The 27,194-nt window shown below is 38.3% G+C and overlaps 2 protein-coding genes across 4 annotated transcripts; one reads left to right on the plus strand and one right to left on the minus strand.

Moving 5' to 3' along the window:
- Positions 1 to 5,043: 5,043 nt before the first annotated feature.
- LOC122830332 (protein CutA homolog) lies at positions 5,044 to 10,348 on the plus strand. 3 transcript variants are annotated; one of them, XM_044115603.1, is made up of 9 exons: positions 5,044 to 5,621; positions 6,604 to 6,699; positions 6,937 to 7,125; positions 7,198 to 7,263; positions 8,215 to 8,363; positions 8,592 to 8,651; positions 8,762 to 8,807; positions 9,769 to 9,818; positions 10,012 to 10,348. In XM_044115603.1, exons 4-9 carry the CDS (start codon positions 7,201 to 7,203, stop codon positions 10,109 to 10,111), a joined length of 468 nt encoding a protein of 155 aa, XP_043971538.1. In that variant the 5' UTR covers positions 5,044 to 5,621; positions 6,604 to 6,699; positions 6,937 to 7,125; positions 7,198 to 7,200; the 3' UTR covers positions 10,112 to 10,348. The 3 variants fall into 3 exon arrangements, with proteins under 3 accessions (XP_043971538.1, XP_043971537.1, XP_043971539.1); XM_044115602.1 differs by lacking the exons at positions 5,044 to 5,621; positions 6,937 to 7,125; XM_044115604.1 differs by lacking the exons at positions 5,044 to 5,621; positions 6,937 to 7,125; positions 7,198 to 7,263.
- A 119-nt stretch (positions 10,349 to 10,467) lies between these two features.
- Positions 10,468 to 13,472, minus strand: si:zfos-169g10.2 (somatostatin receptor type 5). Its single transcript, XM_044115601.1, has 2 exons — positions 12,673 to 13,472; positions 10,468 to 12,175 (listed from the first exon to the last, which is right to left on the minus strand). The coding sequence occupies exons 1-2, from the start codon at positions 13,456 to 13,458 to the stop codon at positions 11,501 to 11,503; spliced, it is 1,461 nt and encodes a 486-aa protein (XP_043971536.1). The 5' UTR covers positions 13,459 to 13,472; the 3' UTR covers positions 10,468 to 11,500.
- Between the last annotated feature and the right edge of the window lie 13,722 nt (positions 13,473 to 27,194).

Consider the following 27,194-nt stretch of genomic DNA (forward strand, 5'->3'; position numbering starts at 1 on the left):
CAAGCAGAGATTGTTTCATAAGCGAGCAGAGACTAAGTCTAAGTGCCAGGAGAGGTTTTGAGTCCAAGCGTTACAAGTTTTGAGAAGAGAGACATGAACTCCTGCTTTCAAAATGAAAATGAGTTGTTCTTGGATTATGGCAGGAAAATTCCCCCAAAGACATGCATTTGTCAAACACGCGACTCGTGTGGTGCGAGGAAAAGCGTTTCCGTTGCAGTATTGCGGGACACAAAACCACCTAGAACCTCCATCCTAGAACTATTTTTTTTTATCCAAAAAAAAGCACATTTATTTTCATAATTTCTATTCTATGGTTAATGGAAATGCTCGCAAAATTCCTCACGAGCAACGTTCATTGATTCTAGTTGTTGTTTTCTATACATTCGTTATGTCTTGGCCTCTGAATTCATCTAGAAATATAAAAAATACCTCTTTTTCTGTTGTATGCTTACTAGTATTAGCCAGGAAAATGAGCTGTGCGTGCTTCGTCCGTCAGTCCATGGAGCTGAAAGTCAGTGAGGATAGACGCTCTATTTTTTAAGGCCTGAGTGGCATTTTCCTGGGAAAAGAGGAGACAGTTAGTGGAAAGGATGGTGCAGCGTGAGCTTTGCGCAGGAGCAGCTGCTCTGCATTTTAGATTTAAAGTGCTTTAATTTATGCAGGTCTATGAGTATTTCAACAGCTCTCATACAGGAGACCTGTTTGTACCCGTCTCATTTAGGTCACCGCCGCTGCTCTCTCTTCTCCCACCGCCGTTTCATCCGTCTTTGTTCTCTCTTTTTGTCACATTTCGGTCTTGCCTTCCACCGTCTGGTTTTCGCACAAGCGCCTTTTCCTCCTTCCTGGGCCTCTTGACGCCTGAGGACGAACCAGGGTGTCCTGTACCTCGCGCTCTCATCGGGAATCTAAAGTTTGCATGAGTGACTCGGCGTTACCCGCTGCAAACTGGCCTACTTCAAAAGCTCCCTCTTCGCCCCCCTCTTTCGTCTAATCTTCGTTGCCACCAGCAAAGTGAAAACCAGACGGGTAGAGACAGCAGTTTGGTATAAATACTGCGGAGAGGGAGCAGAACGGCACAGGTTTGGAAATGTAAGGAGCAAATTAACATTATTTCATAAACCAAAGTGCACACGTGTATTTTATTATTTTGACACAAATCGATCAGAAACTGCTTATGGTGTTAAGGTGCATTATGTAACTTTCATAAAAATGTGGGGGGTTTTTTCCCAGTTTTTTTAAAACTGTCGCCATATCATGACAATATGCAATGAGACAGTTTGCGAAAACATCGATCTCATTCGCCTCCTCCCTGAGCTACTGTTGCCGTCTGAAGAAATGCATCAAAAACAACCAATCAGAGCCAGGAGGCGGGTCTTTACGCTGTCGATCAACCTCATGTATCTCGTGCTAAATGTGCTAATGGCAGAGAAACAACTCACCGTTACAGGAGAACCGTTTATCTGTTGTCATTTGCGGCCATGCTGATTCAACAGTGGACTGTTAGATGAGGTCGGCATCATGGAGGTGATGGACAGCACTAAGACCCGCCTCCTGGCTCTGATTGGTTGTTTTTAGTTAAGATTGGGAGAAAGAGGAGGAGCTCAATATTTTTTTTCCTCACAGATTATCTGTCTCAAACCATACTGTACCAACAAATATGTAAAAAACAAAACAAAACAAAAAAAACAAAATTAATGCAAACGTAAAGGACTTATTGTTGGAGTAAAAACAAATAAAACCAAACTTTTCAGCAAGGCACCCTGCTCTTTGTGGTGGTTTAGAATCAGAACCGTATAGTGTTGGAGAGAAAAAGAAATCTAATTAAGCCCATTGCTCTTCTTCCCCATTTTTCCTTTGTTCTCATTATCTGTGGTAGCGCATAGTCCAATCATTTATACATTTACTTTTTAGTGCACGTTGCGAAATTAGGGCATCTGTAAGAAGGCAGGAAGGCTGCACAATGAATCTAACTAGGTCAGATACGGAGAGCATTCGGTTAGATTTATACAAAGCAGAAAACTGGAACGATTCTCTATCAGGACTCTTTTTTTTTAATGCAGGAGATTTTCTGTATGGCTTTACATTAGGAACCCTCTAACCCTGAAATCCAAATCTTATGATGGAAAATGTTAGCTACAACAAAACGCATGTCTGTTGCTAACCACACCACTGACTTCTCTTTACATTAGAAGTAAATAAAACTACATCTGTCCATAACTTTGACTCAAAAGGAGACATCGGTTTACCCAAATCAGCTTTTATGTAATGTTGTAAACTTGCATGAATACCAGAGTGTTTTCGAGGAAAAGAGGGATCAAAATCCTGATCTTGTTGCTGAGAGTCAACCACATCTTTTAAAATCCCTATTAAAGTTTTGGATCTACAGTTATTTACATTTCCTATTTTCTTGGTTTAATTAAAATATTGCATCTTTCACATATTGTCGACCAAGTCGAATGAATTCACAATCTCAACTTTTTTATATATTTTAGTTTTCTATTTAAAAGCTAAACTAATAGGTATTACTATTAATAGTATAAATATATTTATATATATTTTTTACAAATTTATATCATGTATATATGCTATATACATGATATAAATTTTATTATTATATTATTGCATTATATATTTTAATATATATAATGTATAGCTCTGGAAAAAATGAAAGAGACCACTGCAAAATGATCACTTTCTCTCATATTACTCTTTACAGGTTTATGCTTGAGTAAAACGAAGATTGTTCATTTATTCTATGAACTACTGACAACTTGTCTCTGGCATTCCAAGCAAAGGTTTAGTATTAATTTGCAGAAAATGAGAAATGGTCCAAATAAAAAAAAGATGCAGTGGTCTGATACTTCAAATAACGCAAAGAAAACAAGTTGATATTCATTTAGAAACAACAACACTAAAGAGTTCAGAAATCAATATTTGGTGGAATAACCAGGAAGTTTTCAATGGGGTTCAGTGCTGTGGTTTCTTTCCAGATATGTGTGTGTCTCTCTCTCTCTCTCTGTGTGTGTGTGTGTGTGTGTCTGGGCCAAAATCTTGGCCCTTGAGTACTTTTGAGTTGACTATTTGTCCTGTGTGACAAAACGTTTGAACAAAACTCCTCTAGTTTCTCTTTTCCTTGTTGTCGTCAGGACTGACTGTTTTTACCTTTTACTTTCTCTGGTGGATTGTCTCTGAAACTCTGATTTCTAAGGTGAGCTCCTTCCCAATGTGATGGGATAATGTATTTTGGTTTTGTTTTGATGGCACATATGCATATTTCTGCGCTTATCACAATCCTAGACAGAAATCTGCCTTAATTCAGCCCTTTTCTTTTCTTTTCTTTTCATTTCATTTCTTTTCTTTCCCTTCCTTCTTTTTCCTTTCTGTTTCCGTTCTGTTGTCTTGTCTTTTCTAATTTCCTTCCCTTCCCTTCCTCCGCTTCCCTTTCGCCTGGTTTCCGCTGCGCCGACACATCGGTCTGACCTTCAGTTGAACAGATCCCAATCATACCTCAGAGTCAGAAGCCTGCAGCTGCCTGTGGATGATTGGTGGCACATTATTTCTAACCTTTTTAATCTTCCTGGCAAATATAAAACTTAGGATTTCCCTGGAGTGTTATTAAGAGAAGCAGAATCCAATGCTGCTCAGAGCGAATCAGATGCAGGTTGTCTAAGTTAATCATGACAGGTTGATTTGACATTTTGACAGTGGAGTGTTGTAAGGACTAGGCAATATGAACATAAAGGTAAATTAAAAGGAATTTGCTCATAGTTAGGCATCAATATCCACCAATAATCTTTGAGGATCTAACTGAGCATGTATGATATTTAGTTCTGCAACTTTTTAACTATTAATATTCTCCACGATATTCTTTATACTTTAAAACTTACCTTTAAATTGAACACCTACTTTCTTTTAACTAACTCCCTTCAATTTTTTCATAATTTTTTTCTTATGTACTTATCAGTCTAACACCATATTGTTCCCCATTAACCACCGTCATTATCGAGACACTTTTCAAAATAAAATCACTTCCTGCTATACTTTTTTAGAATTTCCGCATTCACCTTTATGTTCTTTTCGTTCTTTTTAACCGTCATTAAAACAACAACGTGTGGACCACTGTTTTGACTTGACAGCAGAGCTTTACAACACAATTATAGCACACAATTTCTAAATAATCTTGTGATGAATTTATGTGATAATAATTAAGAAGAAGAAAAGCCTCTTGTTTTAATGTGCTATGTTGTAAAGAAAGGGACGGTAGCTGCTTCTGTATGTTTTCCGTTACATGTGCAAAAGTTTGTCAATGTAATATATTAAAAAAACCCACAAATTTGGAATTGTGCCATTTCCATTAAATTAGAAACTAAATTAAAATCACACAAGAATCAAATTGTTCACACAATAAGTAATTAAAAACATGTCACGCCATGATCCTCCGACTACTTCCTGTCTTCTTCGTCTTTTCTGCCAGTAGTAACATCCTGTTGTTGATCGTGACTCGTGTGTCGCCAAAATAAAAAAAAGAAAAGAAAAGAAAAAAAGCGTTTCCATTGCAGTTTTCCAAAAGAAATCAATTTTGATAATGCCAACAAAAAAAAAAAAGAACTCCTCATCCATAAAACCAAATCTTTTTTGGTGATATAACCCAGTGTTTCCCAATTCCAGTCCTCAGGGCCCCCCTGCCTGCATGTTTTAGATGTGCCTCTATACCAGAACAGGCTGATTCAAATGATTGCATGACATCTTCTGCAGCCACCAAGTACTGCAGGAGCCTGTTAATCACCCAAAGATTCAATCCAGGTGTGTGGCAGAAGGGAAACACCTAAAACATGCAGGGCAGGGGGGCCTGAGGACTGGAATTGGGAAACACTGCTATAACCTTTCCTTATCATAGAACGAAAGGTTTTCGAAATGGGCGTGTTTTTACAAAGCGGAAGTTGACATCTCGGCTTCAACCTCCTTTAGTTGAAGTCTGGCCTCATCTACTCTTATCTCTCTCTCTCTCTGTCTCTTTCTCTCTGTCTCGCTCTCTCTCTCCCCGGAAGTTAAAGGGCTAGTCAAGCCTTATTAGAATGCAGAGGAGGAAGGCTCTGCTGCAAATTGAAAACATATTGATTCTCCTCATGCTTTCAGGCAGAAGGGGCCAAAAGAGAGAGGTGGAAGCAGGAGATGGACAGGAGCAAAATGAGTCGCTGCTATATTTCTATAATAAATGCACACAGGCGCGGTTTCAATTGGTAAAAGAACCACCCTCCGGATTCGAAGCGCCAAGTTAGGGGATGCCTTCTTGCGTGGATTGACAATTTGTTTGCTCTTTTATTATTATTATTTTCTCTCTCTCTTTTTTTTTTTTTTCGCGTGTGAGAGCACGCTGTCATGTCCGGTTGAGGTGGCGAGAGGCCGCAGGATTCCAATACGAAAGGACAGCGCATAACCCGTACAGATGTGCTGACTGCACAGTTTCCATGGGAACAAATCTACCCCACCCACCCACCAATCTTCACCACCACCAACGCTCCTCGTTGCAAAACCCTGACGAGCTCATCTAACGCTCCCCGCTTCGTCTTCATGTGTGTCCAGCAGTTCCTGGTTCACTTCTTACATCAGCTGCAGCTCAGGCCTGTCTTCTTCCGAGTGTTCATATGAAATGTTTGTGCATATGAGAGTGTGTGCGTGCGTGTGTGCGTGTAAACACCAGTGTAGGTGCAATGCTTGTCTTCTCCTTTAATCAAGGATGAAGCAAAAGACAGGGCAGCGTGGGCGAATTTGCTAAGGCTGTCGCTTTTAGGAGCAGGAGCCGTCCGTAAATCCACAACTACAAATAAATTGTTGTGGATGCGTGGCGTTGTGGAACACTTCAAAACAGAAACCTGCTCACCGTTTCTAAAGGAATATAACTGACATAAGCAATCTACCATAAAGGACATCATGATAATAAAAAAAGAAAAGAAAAAAAAGGTAGAAATCTTGTATTTTGAGTAAAAGCTGCCATCTTGTGGCTGTTTGCTGAAGTGTTGGTTCTCTCTTGTAATTTTTAAAATAGGCTACTTCTTTAAGTGCAACTTTTTCCTTGCAGCTCCCAGACCCAAAAGTCCTCAGTTGGAGAGCCATATATACTGTACATATTTATGTATGGAAGAAAGATGTAAACGTGTATGTTTGTAAATCACTACTCTGCATTGGTGTGTAATCGGTACATCAGTTATTTTACATCATTCTTGCCATAGCATGTCTTAGCCAGCACATGTACAATTTATGCACATTAGTACCTATATTGATGACATCTATCTATCTATCTATCTATCTATCTATCTATCTATCTATCTATCTATCTATCTATCTATCTATCTATCTATCTATCTATCTATCTATCTATCTATCTATCTATCTATCTATCTATCTATCTATCTATCTATCTATCTATCTATCTATCTATCTATCTATCTATCTATCTATCTATCTATCTATGTCGTAAAACTATACATAAACATAATATATGCAGTCATACGTCATTGAGTTTAAAAGAAATCATGTTAACTTTAAAATAATTTCAATTTTTTTAAATTCTAATTTTCCGTCATGTGAAAATTGCTTTTACAGAGAGAGCAGGTTACGGCTGATTGACGACAGTTTCACAAACATACCACTGTCACAATTTGCGGCAGCGAGAAAGAGGGAGAGTGGCACTGTCGTAAGGTAAAGTTGCTCAAGAAAAACAGAAAAAAAACATGTTTCGTTTTCTGAAAAGTATGAATATAGTGCTGTCCTCTAGTTTCTCTTTTCCTTGTTGTCGTCAGTGTTTTTTTGTTGTTGAACTGTTTATCTTACGTCTTGCGCCTGCGTGTCATATTTGAATCCTTTACCACTGGTTTTGGGTTAATATGCAGCGCTCGTAAGTCTGAAATTAACGCATTTTTATGTATTGTGTTGCAGTTTTCGACCTCATGAATATGTGATAGTAACCGCTGTGACGTCAGGCTTGTGAAGCGACATAACTCCGTTTCAAGCGTTATGAATAAGACGTAAAGGGGAATGAATTTACCCAAAACCTGAACACTCACATAGATTGGCAACTCATTTCTTGTACTGCTGTCCTCTGTTGGAAATAATCGGTTTGACAAAGTACGCATTAGCAAATAAAACAAGATTATGATACATGAGACGTGCGTGCGAAAATTGTTAATATCTACACAGGCGATGCGCATTGGAGTACCCGGTGCAGAGACATTCCAGAGTGGATCCTTAAAAGCTCTGATTTTGGTGAGAATGGATTAATTTTGACCTTTTGGCTTTTATTGAATGCATACATGAATTACTGAGCTGAAAACGTATTTGCTCTCCATGTTATTCAGGTTTTTTGTTCTTTTGCCACATTGTATGGAGCCCAGGCTGCATAACATGGAAATAGTTTGGATCCTCAAGCAGATTTTAATATTGAACAAAGACTGTCTGTGTAAATACTAAAACAGTCTTATATGAAAGCGTGACCCCTCTGTTGTTAGGTGAGGAATTTGACCTTTAGAATTAAGAAATTACAGCGATCTTTAAAAAGCCTGATTTGTTCATTTCTATTTTGGTTAATACAGATTTTGTTCACAAAGTCACTATATTTACTGTAACTTATAATACTATAAAATTGGTTTCTCATGTAGGGATTGACCAATATCCCAACAAAATAATAGTAATAAAAACAATTGGGGCCAATTTCTTTGTGCACCCTTGGAAATTACTTATAACCTTTCTGAAAGCATGAGGTAGGCTAAAGAGCTCAAACACCAACACTAATGGCTCAGGCTAAAGAAATTCAAGAGTAGAGTTGAAACAAACTTACTGATGTCTATCAGTCTGGAAAGAGTTACAAAGCCATCCGAAGGGATTTGAGCAAGTCACAACGAGAGCCACATCCACAATATTATCGAATAGGAAATCTGTGACCAGAATGATATCAAAACCTCATCCAGGAAGTGACAAAACAACCCAGAGCAACATCTAAAGCAGTGCAAATGTCATTTTACACTGAAGCATCAGTTATTAAACTGGAGTAGATTCTCTACGTAACGTAACGAAAGGTCTAGAAGAAGAATGTCTGACCTTCAGTTTGTGACCTTAATATCGAACCCACTTGAGTCATGCTGCAGGACAATGACCTGAAGTATCAATCTTTAAGTGGGGCACTACTTATTCCCGGCTGTGTGTGTTTGTGTATTTCAGACGGCGCTCCTGAGTGTGTTTATGTTCCAGCTGCTGAGGACTGTTGGACTGCGAGCGTTCTCCATGGCATCCGAGACGTACATGGCGGGCACACACTCTGCTGCTTTCGTCACCTGTCCAAATGACACTGTAGCTAAAGACTTGGCTAGGTGAGGCCATGCTGTAAATGTCTGATTTAACAATGAGAGAAAAAAGCTTGTTTGAGTCAGTAACTGATGAAACTGTATATAGTACTTATTTGTGGATAAAAAGCTTAAACTCTTTTAGTCATGCAGTTGACAATATGTTGTATTTTGTCCACATATGTTTTTAAGTGTAATATTAATTATTTACCTTTAAATGTATACAGTTGCTTATTGTTTTCAATTATCCCCCAGGGGGATCGTGGAAAGGAAACTGGCTGCTTGTGTGAACATTGTCCCAGCGATTAAATCGGTGTAAGTTTTCACCTCATTGTCTTTAAAGGTGAAGTTTTTGTAACATATTTTGCTCCCTATTGATTAAAAAAATAAGAATCTCAAGCCTTGTCTTTTATGTCTTTTTCTAGATATGAATGGCAGGGAAAGATAGAAGAGGATAATGAAGTACTACTGGTGAGTGCTGACTCAGACTTATTAAAATCCACACTGGAATTGAAACTGTAGCACATTAAGTACATTGGTTTTATTTTTCCAAACACTTGTATAATATGAATAAAATATTTACAACATATGCAGCATATGTGGATATAAAATGCTAATCTAAAATCTGAAGATGCAAAATTTGTGATCAAATACCGTTTAAACTAGAAGGTTACACACTCTGAAAAGAAGACACAATCAGTTTCTCTGACCTAAAACCAGAGAGGTTTGGTCTGAAGGTAAATCAGATCAAACCTCTCTGGTTTTAGGTCAGCCAAAATCAGCAAAATTATTTCTATTAGCTAAATGCCACAATAATGAGAAAAAGAATAAGTCAGAGTTGATTTCTTAATGTCTTCAAAATCAGACATCTGTTGTTCTACACGTAGGGTTAGGGTTAATGAGGCGTCATGAAAACACTTCCATAATGGCTTTTCTGATGCCGAATATCAAGTTTTAACTCGCACTTGGTGAATAAATTATGACAGCATGTTATTTATGTCAGATTATTTCTACAGAAGGAAACCAGTTCATGATTGATCTCCACGTGCAATTGATTTTAAAGCCAAATGCATCATTTTGGTGTTTATAAGCTTATGTATAGTAAATGGAGGATGGTGTAGTACCGATGGTTTCAAAGTCATCTTAAGTGGAACCTAATGTGTTCAGAAGCTAGGTAAAACCCTAGCTATGCTAGTTTTAATATGTCTAATATATTTATACTGTACATACTTAATCCATGTAGTGTAACTGATTTTTTAGAAAATCAGTTACACTACAATTTGCTAATATTTTCTGCTCAACAAAAAAAAACCCAGTTGGACAAACTTTATTCAACATTAGCTCATGCTCAGCATTTTGACATTTGTGTCCAAGATCCAGTATAGAGCATGTTTTTATAAAATCTATCTGATGTTGTGTCTTTCCTATTTAGATGATCAAAACAAGAAGTTCCAGAGTGCCTGCTCTTGCTGAATATGTCCGGTGGGTTTTCAGTTTTTGCCAAATTTTGAACATTTGCTGCAGTCAAATCTAACAGGATAATTATGGCTTCTATCTGATCCATTAGTTGCCATCGTTTATGCAGTCAAAGAGTACAACCTTAAGTACTGGTGTTGATGTGTTCGGCGTAGTGCAATGTGTTGACTGAATATGAAGTGGTTGTTTTTCTCACCAGCTCCAACCATCCCTACGAGGTGGCCGAGGTCATCAGTCTGCCCATTGAGCAGGGCAACCCACCTTACCTCAAGTGGATAGGAGATGTTGTGCCTGAGTAGAAATAGATGGATGGGTAAATGTAAAAAAAGAAACAGAAATGCAACTGTTACCAAACTGTAGAAAACATAGATGAACGTGATGATTGTGAAATTAAAAGACAAACAATATGCTTTCTTACCACTAGAGGGCAGCATGTGTTTCGTTTCCGAAATTAAACAGTTGCTGCTTTGGCCTGTTGGAAGCGGTTTATTGCTGGCTTCTTGGGCTGCAATGTGAAATACATTTTTCTAAAATAATTATTTTGTGCTTTGTCGTTTGTTATATTCAATGTTGACCCACTCAGCTTAAAAGTAGTTAGAGTGACAAAGCTTACAACACAAGGTATTCCCATTTATTGAGTGCAATGTCAACACACTAAACACTTTATGTTGTTTCTCACCATTCACACAGAATGTCCAGTACACATTTTATACCCAATATGTTAATTTTGGTTTGATCTATAAGTTTTAAATAATTCAGAAAATACATATTTCACCGCAAAATACAATACTACTATATTGACCATTACATTGAAATAATTTAACTGATCCAGGCTATAATGAAGTAAACATTTCTGTATCAATTAAGCTTTAAAAGCTTAATTATGTATCAACACTTAATTATCTAAGCGCCTTTATTTCAGCACAATCATACAAAGGATATTTAAACATAACATTAAAGGTATGCTACTGTAATATGTAAAACATTTCAACCTGAAGGAAAACAGACTTTAAGTGACCGTATCAGAGGCTCACTTTTACTCTTATTACATATCTTTCATTGTAAATTATGGGAATTAGTTGATTTTTAGAAAAATATATCCCAGATATTTAACAATGCTCAGTTCAATCTGCATGCTATTTCACAAAACACTCATATGTCTGTACATTGAACACTTACTGTTAGAGGATTTAGCAGCTGAACACTTGACATTTTTGTCATTTCACAGTAGGTCAATCATTATCTGCCATCTACCACAGACAACATGATTCATACGGTGTATAAGACTTTCAGCACAAGTTGTTCCTTGTTTAAGAGTTAAGATCACCTCTAAAGTACTAGCAATATGTGCTGTAATAAAGCCTTTCCCATATAAAGGTGAGAAGTTTCATCAGCCTGGTGAGCCTTTTTGTCAAAAACCTAACCTTCAGGAACATCTGGTCATAATACTGAAAATGTCAGGAAAAAGTAAATGCCAGCAGCAATAACTGAAAAATTTCAACCAGTTTCCCCAAAATGAGGGTTTAGATGAAGGTCCTCTCAGATTTTGATGGGCTGACACCTCAAAGTTAGTTACACCACGTATAAAAATGTTTGCATTAAAACAGAAAGTCTCTAAATTTTAAATTGCACAATGCAAATGTACAGAGGCCCCATTCTTACATGTACAGAGGCCCTGTCATCAACTCTTACAGATAGCTGATATCGAGCACAGACTTTTTGCCTGTGGCTTCTTCAGTTTGTGAGTTCCTGTTCTGACTTTTATTGGCTTTACAATGAGCTACCTGAAGAGCATCATCACCTGGAGTCAGTTCAGGACTAGCTTCCTGTATGACAGGGGATTTACCATCATCTTCTGCTTTGGAGTTTTGTCCTTTATGTGACAATCTGCTCCTTTCTCTCATTTGCACATCTCCCTCTGCTCCAGCCACTTCCTCCAGTACATCATTTTCACCACAATATTTCCCATGCATGTTGGTGATTCTCTTCTGCGATAGGAGTACGATGCCGCCCCACTCCTCCGTCGGCCGCTGTACCTCGGTGCCAGCCTTTTCGTTGTTCTTCACCTTGCGTGAAGCGCGGCACAAGGCCTTCCTGAAGCCTCTCTTGAAGTTGTCTGACAGAAAACCGTACAGTATGGGGTTGGCGCAGCTATTTGCATATGAAAGCACGACGACAAAATAGTAGAGCCCCCTGAAGTCTCCGGGCAGGACCACGAGCAGGTTTAAGACGTTGAGGGCATAGAACGGTAGCCAACAGAAAACGAACACTGCTACGACCACCACCACCATTCGTGTGATTTTTCGCTCCGACCTCCTGCGTCTGGAGGATGTGGTCTGGGTCCGCCTCCCAACATTCCTCACCTGGAAGGGAAAAAAAAGAAAGAAAATCAACGAGCTTTATTCTTAACTACATTGTTGTTCTTTACTATACTGATTCAAAATCTAACTGAGGATGTGGAATGAGGAATATTTAGAAAGACCAATCAACCTAGCAGTCGTGTTTTTGGACTGGGGAGCTCATTCTTTTCTTTTGTCTTTTCCGACATATTCTTTGAAAGTTAATGTAGACCAGGTATGTAGTACCCAAAATTATGTCAAAAACGTAATTTTATATTTCATAGACATAAACAGCGACATTTAAAAGAGTCAAATCTTGAGTTATCTAATGGTACTCTGAATTTCTTTTGAAGTAGTAGAAGAGCTTAGGTCTACTTATGCAGTGTTTTTGTTCAATTTAGTTAAGTATTAAAAGATATTAGTGAGATTACTTAATTTTTTATTTTATAAGTTACTAAGTCCAAAAGGACCTAAAGAAGTGGGTATTGGAAGCAGCGCAGGAACTTAGGGAAAGGTCCTACCTTGACAATGATCAGCAGGTAGCATAAAGAGATGACAAGCAAAGGACAGAAGAAGCCAACAGTGCACGTGTAAACAATAAAAGATGTTTTCCACACTTCGGCTGGTTCAGGCCACACAATGCTGCAGTTCCCATCATCCTTCAGAACATCGGCGAAGACCACCACCGGCAGCACCACCACAAAGGACACCAGCCAAACTGTGGCACTGATAGCCTTTGCTACATGGGGGCGTCGCCACCAGGAGGCCCGGATTGGGTGGACGACAGCCAAGTATCGATCCACTGACATCACGGTGAGACAAAAGATGCTGGTGAACTGGTTGAAGGCGTCCACTGTCATCACAACACGGCACATCAGTGAGCCAAAGGGCCAAGAGAGGAGAGCATTCTGCACAGCCAAAAAGGGCAAACCTAGCATAAAAAGTTCATCTGCGATGGCAAGATTGAGGATGTAGATGTTTGTGACCGACTCATTCTTGGTGTAGTTTACGATGACGTGGATGACCAGAGTGTTTCCCAGTAAGCCAACTATACACACTATGCCATAAATAAGAGGAATGAAGATTCCTGCCAACCCAGGGAGGGATGTGGGTGTGCTTTTAGTAGAGTTTAAACAACTGCTATTAAATAGGAAAGATTCCTCATCTTGACCGATGCTGGGGAGTGGTGCGTAGGGGACGGTGGAGAACAAGGGGCGGTAGTAGAGAAGGACCGAGTTGTTGTTACAGGCTGCAGTGGTTCCTTCCTGTGGCACTAGGGGAAGCTGGGTGGCCTGGATGAGCTCCATTGAGGTTTTAAAAGATATCACACATTAGTCTATGGAAAGATTCATCTCTAACTTGGTGCGTAGGGGACGGTGGAGAACAAGGGGCGGTAGTAGAGAAGGACCGAGTTGTTGTTACAGGCTGCAGTGGTTCCTTCCTGTGGCACTAGGGGAACCTGGGTGGCCTGGATGAGCTCCATTGAGGTTTTAAAAGATATCACACATTAGTCAAGCCTGTGGGATCTCATCAATGACACATCAGTAGCCCTAAAAGGAAAAGAAGAAAGAAAATATTCAGAACATTGGAGATATGAAGAGCTTCTAAAGGGATTGTTACATCAAAAATGTAACTTGATATTTAGCCGAAGATTTGATAAACTAAAGTTATTATATATACTAACTGATTGGTAGGGTGGGTTCCAGGCCTTTCAATCGAAAAGTCAAAATAAAGGAGACCATATTAAATTTTTACTCCCTAAAACTGTTATTATTATTTAAACATGGAGTCTCTGTAAACCTTCGGATGTTGGTGCAAAATCAAGAGAGTAAATTCTGTTATGTGACAAGTTCAGTCCTGCCATAACTATGAGGTCATGTTTTATATCTCATCCCCTGTTCCATAGGCTATTTCTTCTGTTTTTGGGTTAAGGGTCTACATTACATTGTTCTATTGAGTATGGACAATGTTTTCCATACCAATCAGTCTTAGACTGACATTTTAATGTATCATATACAGTCTATGATTGTCCCCAAAAGTGGTCAAAGGAAAATCACTCCCATGTGAGCCACTTGCAGCTTTCAGCATGTTGAGATCAACATGCTGAATATGAATTTCTGTTACAATTGCACTACTTCTATGTTTGTGTAGCACTTATACAGGGTTTATATTGCAGCTCTGAGCTACTAAGCTCATGCTACAGAATATTACAACGTTGGAAATCAATCGGAGACAGGGCTGTGGAAATTTGTGCTGATTTCTTGTTTTTGTTTTTTTTTGCTTTCCCCAATCTGCAATAGTGCAGTTTTCAAATTATGATTTCATTCAGATAAAGAAAAGAAAAAATAAACAACCTGCACTGTGGACAAGTCCGAAATCGTGAATTAATTGCGATTAAGCAGAACTTTTTGACAGCTGAGTTCAATTTGAACAAACCAAACCCAAACCTGATGACTGCAAGGTCTTTAGAATAAATAAGTTGGTTAAATGGAACCTGTCTGGAAACAGGAAGTAGTCTAAAAAATCTAATAAAACCAACCTATCCTTGTTTGGTCTGAAGAAATTAAAGAAGAAATCAGAGAATAAGTGACATTTATTATTTTAGAAAGGGTTACTCTCCTGGGAACGTTCCCAATGTGAGTCTCAAAGTGTTAGAAATTGCTTTTTTGTTTTCATTTCTTATTTTCTGAAGTTGCTGAGGTGTTAGCAACAAGCAGGGCCCCATGTTGCATAGAGTTATATTTTGAGTGTCTGGCCTACTTAAAGTTTTAATAGAGCCAATAAACTAGATTGCACTATTTTAATTGAATGCAGTACATATTACCTGATGCCTAACACTGACCAAATTAGTCTTTTATCGTAGCACAACACATTCATAAGAACTTTCTAATCAGTGAATATTAACGTATATAGGTCAGGTTTTTGTAGGTAACAATTAACCGTAGGAGACGTTGATGTTACATCAGGAAAAAAGTTTGAAAAAGTTTGCTGTCATGTCTGTGGGGCCTCCTGTCGCATACTAAAACGCTGATCAGCTGCACTGGCCCTCCTTCTGTCACAACAAAAACAAACCGGCGACGACACAACCACTCAAAGTACTCAGTCTGATTAGCAGAAGACTTGTTTATAAAGCCATCCTCTGCTTCTTAATAACTACCATGCCACCCACAGGCACACCCTCGTCCCTTACAGCAGCCACTAATAATTGGATGAGCGTTGGAAACAGGATGCACCGACCTATGGAGAGGAAAAAAAATTACTCAACCATGGCCACATGCAGATATGGGGTAAATGTACAAGGGGAAATAAATGACACTGCAGGAGATGGACTGGGTCAGGGAGGTATAACAATAAAACATGTCAGTATTTCCTACAGTGTTACTCACTGAACCAGAAGTGTTATCTTAAAATATTTGGGATTAATTGTTAGTTTTTAAAAGAAAATGCAAAAGTAACTACATACATTTTAAGCTGAAGCACCTTAATGAATAACTACTGCCCTTATTACCTTGTATTAATTATCTCTCTTTATAAGTTTTGTAATGCAAACAGAAATAAATGCACATTCATAAATGCCTCCATGCATGTACATTCAAACCACACTCTTAAAAGTTTTTTTTTTTTTTTGCAAACATGACTACAGAACAAAGCCCCCCAAAAATGTGGCCCCATCATCTAACTTTATTCCTTTGTTTGGATTAAAATATGTGATCAGAAGGAGGAAATATGATCCTGGCCTGAGAACAGAGGACTAAACGCCAAAAATAAACAGCTGAAAACTAGCTTTAAACAAATTAAAGAGTTGTACCAACTCACACAGCTCCATACAAATTCAATAGTTTAGTTTTATCATCATCATCACCATCTTTGTTGCTATGAGTGCAATTAGAAAATCTAAGAAAGAAAATGAGTATCTTGATTTACTTGCCGAGAGCTTGCAATGGAAAGGAGGATGGGGAAAAAAAGGGCACTTCTGGTGCTCCAACCCCTGAAGACATATTTGTTTAAACAGGATGATGCTGTAGGTTGGATGAAAAATCCCCTCAAATGAGTCACTGGTGGGTGTGGGGCTGGGAGTGGGAGAGATGATTGGAATGTGGATGGTGTGATGTAGAGCAGGGACTACTGATGAGATAATTAGAGGAACTCATGATCCTTTGTCTTGGGTAAAAAAAATTAAAAAACGTGAACGGAGTGGAGAAAGGATGCATCAGTCTGACAACGAAGTAAAGAATCACTGGAAAAAAAAACATTTATTATAAGCCAATATGGATTCAAATGGATTAGGATAAAATCATTCAGACACACCAACACAGGACATTAATGAAAACAGCATTTTCATTGATTGTTTCTATATAGGGATACATTGAATGAAGTACTACAGTAAAACCAATTAACCAATCATTTTAAAGCAAGTAGCCCCTCGTCTACACTCCTGGTAAATCAATACGGCCATTTAACTGAGGATCTACAGCAATGTTTAGAAATCAACCAACAAACCATCAGAGTGTTAAAACTACAGAGATTTTGGATATCACTGCAAAAGTAAATTCAGTTGGTTGGAAAAAGAGAAAGGAAAACTAAGCACAGTGCTAATTAGTAATTGAGTTTATTACTAGCTTATAGACAAATATATCTTTATATCCTTACACACACATATATTCACATGCATAGATAAATATATACTCAGTAAAAGTAAAAAAAAAGTATGTAAGAGTAAAGAATTTAGTAGAAAGGCTAAGTACTGAGTAACTGATCGTATCATCTGATTGAATTTGTACAAAATGATACAATGAAACTCACAAAAATAAACACTTATGTGCAAATCATGGCACTTTAAAGCTTAAGGGGGACAAAAAGAGTAAAAATTAGTAACAGAAATACATGTAGAAGAAATACATTTCCAAATCCAATTGTTTCACATCATGAAGCCATAGAAAAACTGTAGGAGAAGCTCTTCAAATGCCTTTTTAGTAATTCTGATTTAAATAAAGGACTTTTGTTTACTAGATTATTAATTAAACATTTAGATGCCAACATTGACTTTTTTTGAGTGATTAAAAGAAGAGAAGTACTTAAACAAAGGCCATTCAGTCAAAAATGTAGGTACCCTTAACTTGTGTGCTTGGTAAACTAAGAAAATAAAGTCAATTGTACCAGTGGAAAAAGTTTCATAAAGTGGTCAAATATCCAGCAAGAATTGTACAACATGCTGAGCAATGTTTACAGAATCATCTTGTCAAGATGTGACTTTCTAAAGGGCATAAATGTATACCCTATTATTGAGGTTATATGTATGCATTTCATTTTTGGTATATAAGAGGTTATATAAAAAAAAAAGATCAAATAAACCATAAAAGCTCAAAATTTATGTGACATTTATTCCTATAACGTGATTTCTACTGGAACTGGAGAAATCATTTGACATGTTTGCACGCTGCAGGCATATTAACACACACACACGCACCACACACGCACCACACACACACACACACACACACATCTTTTTCTCTCTTTGCCACACCATCCCATCCTAATCTCAGAGAAACACAACACCAACAGACTGACAATCTTTCTAACCAAAATGAATCTCCTCCCAGTGTCAGCCGCATTGTACGACCAGATCCAGGAAAAGAAATATCCACTTAGATGTTGCTATGGTAAAATAAGGTCAAGACAAGCCTTAAAAGACCTGGTGTGGAACAAATCAAGGAGATAAATAGGAACATGAATGAATGCTGAGTCAAGCGTCTGCCCCCTTTACACTGAGCCACAAAGGCAACGCTCAGCCTTGTCTGATACGACATGTGAGCGATGCGTCTTGGATGCTAAATTTGCCTCATGTGTTTCTGTTGAATGTAGATAGAAAATAATTTAAAACGGTTCTGGAACATTTTTTCAGTTTTCATTTGTTTATAACGGGGAAGAAAAAAAAAAGGTGGAGTGAAACGTTAATAGAATTACCTTTTTGTCTCCCTGTGAGCCTTTGGGCGGCGTTCTACTGGCTAATCTGGTCCCGACTCATCACAAATATTAAAAATAGTAAAGTAATAAACACTTATTCTTCAAAGCAAAACCTCTGTGCATAAAGCTGTGCAAGATTATTAGGTATTACACTAATATTCCCCTCTGTGACGTCTCACCTATTTCTAACGTTTTGAATCCTCTGTCACAAATTTTACAAACAGGATTTGGCAGCCATTAGGAACGCACGCAGCCCTCACTTTTCAAGTTTACATATCCAATTTCCAGCCTTTGTTTGACTGCAAGGTGATTAAAGGAAACATTTTGAAAATGAATGCTGGCTGTTTTGAGTGACTGGGACAGCAATTATTGGTGAATACATTACCATCTTTCTGTGAAAACGTCAGCGGCATGCTCAAATTATATCCAAGTGGCGCTTTTCTCGCTTCTATTTGAGGCTACATTAGTCTGGAAAAAAAAGTGTTGCTGAATAGATGCGGTTTTAGTAAGAAATAACGTATAGATAACATTGGTAGCATGTTTTGAGGAAGGCAGAAAGCATGAGGACAATGGTGCTTCTTTCTAGGTGGCGCTTGGATAATTATGTCAAGCAATGAGGAGTGAATTATCAGCTTTAAGAATTGGACCCAAAGTTTTTATACCCTTGTAACTTCATAAGTCAGAGCCCAGAATTGAAAATGAGATCTATAAACCAATAGGGTATACAGTGCCAAGCTTCTGTGTTTTTCATTTGGATTGCATGTGATAAATCAACACAAAGTGGAAATGGAATAAAACATGGTCTGCAAAGTTCTTCCAAAAAATATGGCATGCCCCATATTTTTACTTAATTCAAACCAACAGGTGTGTCAAGTAGAGCAAAGATCAGCTAATCGCTCCGATCTATAGACAAACACTTTAAGAGAAATGTTTTTATTGGTGTGTTTTAGCTGACACAGACTGATCAGCTCCGATTTACATAAATTTGGATGTTCAACGGTCAACCAAAACCTACACATGAAAGTGATGCCATTCACTGACTGACAGGCAGACTGGCCCACCAGGCTGACAGCTGTCAGCACCCCTGTTGCCATCTCAGCCATTGTTTTGGTATATTTAGCATTAAAAAAAAAAGTGCATCTTCCAAAATCACAATTGGCAGTGGTGGCTTTATAAAGATCAGTGATCATCAGCTAGAAAACTGGAATAGATGCAACCCTACTTTCTTTTAATAACAGCGATCACCCTGTAGAACAATTGATCGCTGCAATCAATGTAATGATCATTAATACAAGGTAATAATGTACTTAATAGCTACACAGGAGATCTTGGATGTTTACATTTTCACAGAAAATGTTCTTTATTTGTCTTTTATGTACTCTATTTGTATCTCTTTATTTCTGTATCTTTTATATCTGCTTTTCTCCATCTTCCAAACTTTAACTACTGCGTCTCTTTGTCTCTCATACATGCCTGGTTGTGCACCTCTTAGTTTTTGTAACTCGTCACAGTTTGCACGTCTCCTTTCCATCAAAATGAATAATTTTGAAGGTGTTCTCACAAAGCAGGTTCACCTCATGGCATTGATGAGATCTGTCTATGAGGGATCATTTTCAGAGAATACTGCATCAACAAATGAGTCAAGTAAAAGGTTGTGACTGCAAACATCCATCCATAGTTTTAAAGGAGTGGTTTGGATTAAAATCCTGTTTTGAAGTCCAGACCTAAATTGAACACAGTTTGTGTTGTTTGTCATTGACTGAGCTTGAGCTACTTCACAAGCAAAAATTTTTTTTTTTTTCCTCATGTGCAAACCTGGTTGAAAATGTTGCAAAACGTGGCAAAATAAAAATATTGAGCCTGGAGGTTGAATATAAATATATGACCTTTAGTTAGATTTTAATACTTAATAAAAAATAAACCTATTCTTTTCCTAACATCAAAATATGCATCATTTCTCACAGGTTGTTAACATGAAATCTGCTTGAACTCTGCAATAAGATCCAGGGGTATTAATATTTTTTGCAACAACGCGCCACCTTTTGTTACAGCAGTTTTACTGCAATCTCAACTCGTCTTACTGTATGACCAAGCTGCATGTCTTTCTTATAAAACCTACATTTGAAACCGAGGTCACTCTGAATACAGGAGTGTTTATTTGAACTGAGCCAGTGTTGCTGCTGGGGGACATTTATACAGCTCTGGGAAATGTTCATTTCCATCACAGTGAGAAATATTTAACCAAATCTATTCTTCTGCATCTCATTGCTCATTTAATCTCCAGTTAGGGTTTTTATATTAATATTTTAATGATCTTCTCTTGTACAGGAATGTCTTTCTGGCAGCTGGATGGTTCGAACTCTGAACTTTTCAGAATCAACATTCCAGCTCAGAGAGAATGAATTGTTTTATCAACATAACGCTGTTTTGAGCTCTGCTTTGTTTGCTACAGATGGGAGTCTACGGAAATCAGACATCAAAGCTTTAACTGATTTTGAACAAGACTGTTTCCTGACTGGAAAAAAAAACCTCAAACTATGAATCAGTGATGAATTAATTTTAAATTTTTTGCAGTATATCAATTCTGTTTCTGGGAAGCCTCTTTCCATTAACAATAATGCAAACCGATGCCGCTTCCTGACTGCCCATTGTGTTGAAGTTTGCATAATTCCTCGATCTTTAAGACACAGACTGACTCCACACTCAACATCAAACAAATGCTTGTCTGATGTGCATTTATTCTGAGAAATTAATTTATGCATGGTGACTAATTATGTCCTAAGTATAAGTAAAATACCACTAGGATGCCAATGCATTGATAATGAAGGGACATTTTTGCTAATGGTACATTTCATTCAATTGGGGGGAAAAGTGGCAGCGTCTGGTGATTTATGAATCATAAAGCCTGGTTCAATTAGTGCTGGTTTTGTTAATTTGATTAGTCCCAACATTAGACGCTCTGGCTTATTGTTAGCAGCTATTCTCTGAGAGACAGAAACAGGTCTGAAAAATATGGGTTCCATGGATACGCTTTACATAACAATGGACCTGCACTGAATGAAATCCACCTCTCAAATCATAACCTGAAGTTCACAAACATTTCAGATGATTATCAGTTTGGTCTTTAAAGACCAAACCTTTTAGAATATGTTTCTAGCAGCTCTACACATATTGAGACTGATTATTTTTTGCCCATTTTACATTGTGCAATAAATCAGGCTCAGTATGACCTGCACAGGGCTTTGACTGGACCATTCTAACATGAAGCTTTGGTCTAGCTCTGGCTGCAAACTTAAGAGTTTCTTTCCTGCAGGAGGATGAATCTCCCTCTAAGCCTGCGATACGCAACTAATCAATTATTTGCATAATAAATTACAATTAAGTTGACAATTTCCATTTTAATGATTAATATTTTTGAAAGCCGGTTTTTGTTTACAGGAACTCCATAATCTGTTTTATTTGTGGTTTTTATTTTGGGTATTTAACATGTCTTCCAGTTCCAGTGTGAAATGTTCTGTACAAAATTAAGGTTTATTAGTCTTTGAGAGGACAAACTTGCATTATTATGCCATTACCAATATACTGAAAACGGTCTCAAAACAACATTACTGTTGGTCCAGAAATGATTCTAATAAATAATGTTGTTCATTGCCTACTGCGAAAAACACTATTATTTATTGCAATAATTTGTGGGATAATTTTTAATTCTGTAAAATGTGCAAATGTGACAGGCCTAGATGTACATGCATTATTTTGAGATTATAAATATATAAGTGGTCTCAATATGTATATATATTAAATGGTCTCAAAATGACAATATAATTGTTTTATCGCAATAATTTGTGGGATAATTTATAATCCAGTGAAGTTAATTAACAAGTCTCCATCCTAGTCTGGAGTGTCTAACAGATTTCCTCCAGGATCAGCTTGTTTTTATCTTTTAATGCATTGGCTCATCAAACCTTGCCTAATTCTTGTTTCCTGCTAAAGGAAGGCCTACCCACAGCATAATGCTAGCACAACTATGCTTCAGGGAAGCCAGGCTAATTGTTTTTTTTGTTTGCTTTTTATGCCCATATGAGGTCAAAAAGTGCAGTTTTTGTCTTGTCTGACTACATTTTTGCTTTATTTCCTACAGTGTTCGTCTTTTTTGTCTGACGGTGAACATCTTGTCAGTCTCCTTTAGATTTGAGGAGTGAATGACAAAAAAAATTTAGCCTTTCTGGGAAGCTCTGGTAAAATACAGCTGAAATGTGAAGCCGTAACGTGACAAAATGCTCTAGCATCGCAGAGCGAAGAAACAAATTCAATGGCTATGAATACTTTTGCCAGGTGCTGTAAATAGAACCACTATTTACATAACTAGCATTATGCTCTACTTAAGTCTCATTATCAGAGAAACTGAGTTCCGTTTGGCAGAGCAAACAGTGAGAAGTGGGGTCATGTTTCTCAAACATACCGACTTTTACGAGCAACTGTAAGGATTGTCGCGTTCCCAGAGAATGCAGCACGAAAAGATTACACAATCGCTGCAGTTCATGTCTACTCCAGGGCTAAGAAAAAGGGTTTACCATGCGAGAAGACAAAGCAAGCAAGTTCGAAGACGTTACATCCAGGAACGAAAAAGCACATAGGCTACGAAAGAGACAACATCAGCTAACAGGTGTATCAGTCAGTCCTTATCAGTCTTATTCCCCAGGGGAGTCTACCGCGTTTGTTGCAATCCCTTAACCGGATTTGCAGTCTTTGGATCCAGTTTCATTACAGCCACGGAGCCGCCTTCACATTTTTCATTACAAAGACTGACAGCGGCTCATAGATCTGCCACAATCTGATCAATACTCCCACTAGATCTTCACGCTGATCTCGAGGTGGAAATGGTAAACACCGTCACCGAAGGGTGGTTCGTTGCTCAAAAACTGGAGGAAAAAAAAACAGTAGAACTCTCAATGTATGTTTGATATGTTTTACCACAGCACATGAGAGAAAAGAATACATAAACTGTTCAATTCTACAACTGCAACAATTATTTTTGGCCTTCCCACACAATGTTTTGCACACATGCATCTATACAAATTTGTGCCAAATTGACTAGGTGCAAAAAAAAAACCGGGTAAAAAGCTTTAAAAGCTACTAAGTGGACATTGAGCAATTACATAAAAAGCTTCTGTATCTACCCACAGCTACGGCTGACGACAGTCAAAGAGGCTGGGAGAAAAAAGGGTCACCAGAGATTATTTGTTTTCCTTTTCATTCCAGCTTCATTTAACAGTTTAAAAATCAAAGTGAGAGCCAAAGTGGGATATTTTTTGTTTCTCTCCACTCTTACCTTTTGCTCCCAACCTCTTTTATTTTGCTCTTTTTCTTCTTTGTTTTTGAACCTGGCTGATGCATCCTCTCAGACCACACCTGACGTCCCATTAGTTTCCTTGATTTGTCACCAGAATGGGGCTGAAACGATTCTTCGAATGATTCGAGTGCCTCGATTATTAAAATTCCTTGAGGAAAATTTACCTGCCTCAAAGCTTCGTTAGTTTATGGTTTATATATTAGCTCACCGTGTTCTGGCCGGAACATTATTTGCGTTACGCGTAGCTCTGACTTCCGCCTCTGAGTTGTTAACGAAAGCTAAGTGTCAGCGGCACAACGTCCAATCTCCAAGTTCGGCCGTGGGGATTTTATTGATTGATGACAATGCCCAGGTCTTCATCGTTGTTGGGGGACCAATAAGCATCCTTAAATTGAGTGGCACGATGCCAGGAGAACGGCAGCCTTTCTTCTCCGGGAGCTGCTGGTTGAAAGTGAACTGCAGGAGTATTTATACAGGTGAGCGGATAGACTGAACACGGCGGGCGGCTGAGTAGCTGATGGTTGCAGTGCAAGTGCAGCTTTACGGACGAACAACACAATAAATTTCATTTTATCCCGGTCTGAACAAACAGGTGGCGAAAAGCATCGTGGCGGTACATGGCTGGTAGATGACATTTTTAGAGTGACGGACAAAGGTGCCGTAAATATCCTGTACTGTCCCCACTGGACTTACGTTCACCACCTCAAGCCCCCCACTCCAGGCAGAGCATAGACATTTTTATAAGTGTATTTGTGAGCTTGCCTCTTTATTATTAAATCTAATATAATGTCAGATCTTTGTATAACTTGTCTTCAGGTTAACTTAGAAAGTGAGCTATTATTGTTACAGGTTAGTTTTCTAAACTACAAAAAGTAACTGTTAGTGATGCTCAAATATGAAACATTGGACTGATATTGATATCTGATTTACCAATATTTTATTTTCTCAACTTTTTTTAATCGTAAGAATAATCGATAGATTACTCGATTACTAAAATACTCGTTTACAACAGCCCTACACCAGAGTGCAGGAGAAGGTGGAAAGAGAAGTGAGGTTGGAGTGAGAAATTTATGATCCATTCTCTGCAAATCACCGTGGATACGCAGCTGAACTGGTGACGCTTCATCTGTGATTTCCCACCCGTTTAAAAAAAATACCTGAAGACCACACAGAGTGAGAAATGATCTACTCAGTCAATTGAGGAATCAAATGACTGAAAGTGGTCCCAAAACTGGTCTGCTCCTCTTCCTCTACCCTGTTTTTCTATCTAATCTCCTTTTTTGTAGGTTAACTCATTTTTTCATCTCACAAACCCATCTTGACACTCTGTTCCCACTTGCCTCCTCTGGATTTAATCAACCCGACCTCCCTCTTTCTAACTCATCACAATATCTGTCAGTTTCACTTTTTAGGAAGCATTCACACCAGATCTGCTTTAATCTGCTTTAATACAACTCCAGTCCGTCTGCCTAGAAAATCCAGATTGTTTGCGGAGGTGGGAATGCGCAATTGAACTCTGACCCACCTGCAAACCTTGGTCTCGGTTTGGTTGAAGGGAACTCTCGTGCTGTTCGGATGCACATGTGAATGCAGACTGCAGCGCAGAGCATTTTGGCCATAACACGATGCAAACGATGTGTATACAAGAAATTTATCTTGAGATTATGAAAGGCTGTGTATGAGTTAAATGTACTATTGGCAAGTAACAATGCAAATATTGGAGAAATAGAAACTCTTAAGTGAAGGGTTAACTTGCTATGTTGCACTTCAATGTCCCTGAAGGCATCATGTTGAGGCCTTTTAAGATTAACAGTCATGAACGTCTGAGTGACTACCAGGTGATATACACTTGGCCAGGTGCACTTTGATCACCTTTCACCTTCACATCTGCTTTCATAGTTCCTTCCATAGATTTTAAAAAATGTCTGAAATTTTCCTCTGGCTTTCTGGTCCACTGTTGGGATGTTACAGAAATTTATCAGATGCACATCTGTGATGTTCCGTCATATTCCAAAATGTGCTCTGTTATATTATATTGTATTGACGTCTGGTGATTGTTGGAAAACAATAAACTATCATATTCCACAAACAAATTTGAGAAGGTTTAAAGTCTCTGACACAGTGGATTATATTGCTCATAGTGGCCATCAGAAGATGCGTACACTGTGACTATGAAAGGATGGACATGAGCAGCAACACTACTCAGGTAGGCTGTGACTCGTTTTGTACTAAAATGGTACAAAATGAGTACAAAAAATGTCCCCCACACCATTTAAGTCTGCCTTTTCAACAGCCTTAAATGTTGATAAAATATATTATGCTTACAGACATTAATGTTATTTATGCCAAATTTTGACCATACCATCTAAATGGTACAGCAGAAATTGAGACCCATCAGCTCTGGCAAAAATTTTCAATCTGTTACTCTCACACTTCTGACAGCCTGACTAAACTGCAGCCTCAGTTTCCAAAATCCAGTCCCCTCTGGCACATAACAACACTGCATTTTATTCCACACAACTGCTGCTCACTTTATATTTCAAACTATTTTTTGTACACAGCAAGAGACATCTATAAGTTTCTGAAATCTGTCTGACATTGAGCCTTCAATGTCATTTAAATCCCGTTTGGTTTAAACTTCAGCGATTCTTCCACACATCTAGAACCTAAACGAGTTGCTGCCATGACACAGGATACCTCACTGCTTTAACAGGTGTATATAATTAATTGGGTGGTGAGAATATATTTTTACTGCCTGGTTAAACGAAGAAGGAATTGAAGACGGAATTACTCTTACACTTGATAGCAGAAACAAGACTCTCAATATCTCGCAAGCGGTTTAATAAAGAAAAAAAAATCACGCCACTTGTTGATAAAGGAAAAAAAAAAAAGAAAATATAAAGGCGCATGTAAACATTAACTGCGGAAATAATAATTTTGAGATGCTCGATAAGCCAACGTGAAAGGCAAGCTAACGCCTGTGATTTATTGTTTTACATACTTTGAGGAATAAAACATGATTATAGAACACGAAACAATACAGCCAAACAGGCAAAACTGTAATAAAAAATATATATACATAGATACCTTTTTCCATATAGTCGTTTTGTTCACCGTCCAGGTGAAGTCGGAGTTGGACCGGCAGTAAATAAAGTGAACGTGCAAACTGCCGCGTTCGTCTGCGAGCTTCGTCCGCGTGCAGCTGAGGGATGCTAGGAGACCCCCACCTTCCTCTTCATCCTCTTCCTCCTCTTCCTCCTCCACCTCTCCATCCCGCTCACCTACTCGACTTCCCCATCAACTCTCCTCCCCGACCCGACACACGCACACACACACACACACGCACGCGCACACACACACACTTCGCAGGAGCAGACAGAGCTCGCGAGGGACTTCCATTATATCAGCAATCGCAAAAAAACACACCAGTCACGATTCAGATGGGAACCGCTGAGATTTTACGCCACTTAATTGAAATAAACTCTTTTTTTTTTCTCCACACAAAAACGGAACCTCGACTGATTAGGTTCTTTTCTTTCCTCTTTGTTTGTATCGCAGCTGCAGCGGGGAGAAGTCAAGAAAATACAAGGGGGAGGAAAAAAACAATCAGGGAAAAAAAAGTAGTCGAAACACAGTGTTACAGTAAACAGTAATGTATTACATCTACTGGCAATAAATACATGCTATTAAAACACCTGTTGGGTTTTTGTATTCTCCAAATTAACGTGA

Source organism: Gambusia affinis, linkage group LG04 (assembly GCF_019740435.1).
Source record: "Gambusia affinis linkage group LG04, SWU_Gaff_1.0, whole genome shotgun sequence".
In the NCBI taxonomy this organism is placed as follows: Eukaryota; Metazoa; Chordata; class Actinopteri; order Cyprinodontiformes; family Poeciliidae; genus Gambusia; species Gambusia affinis.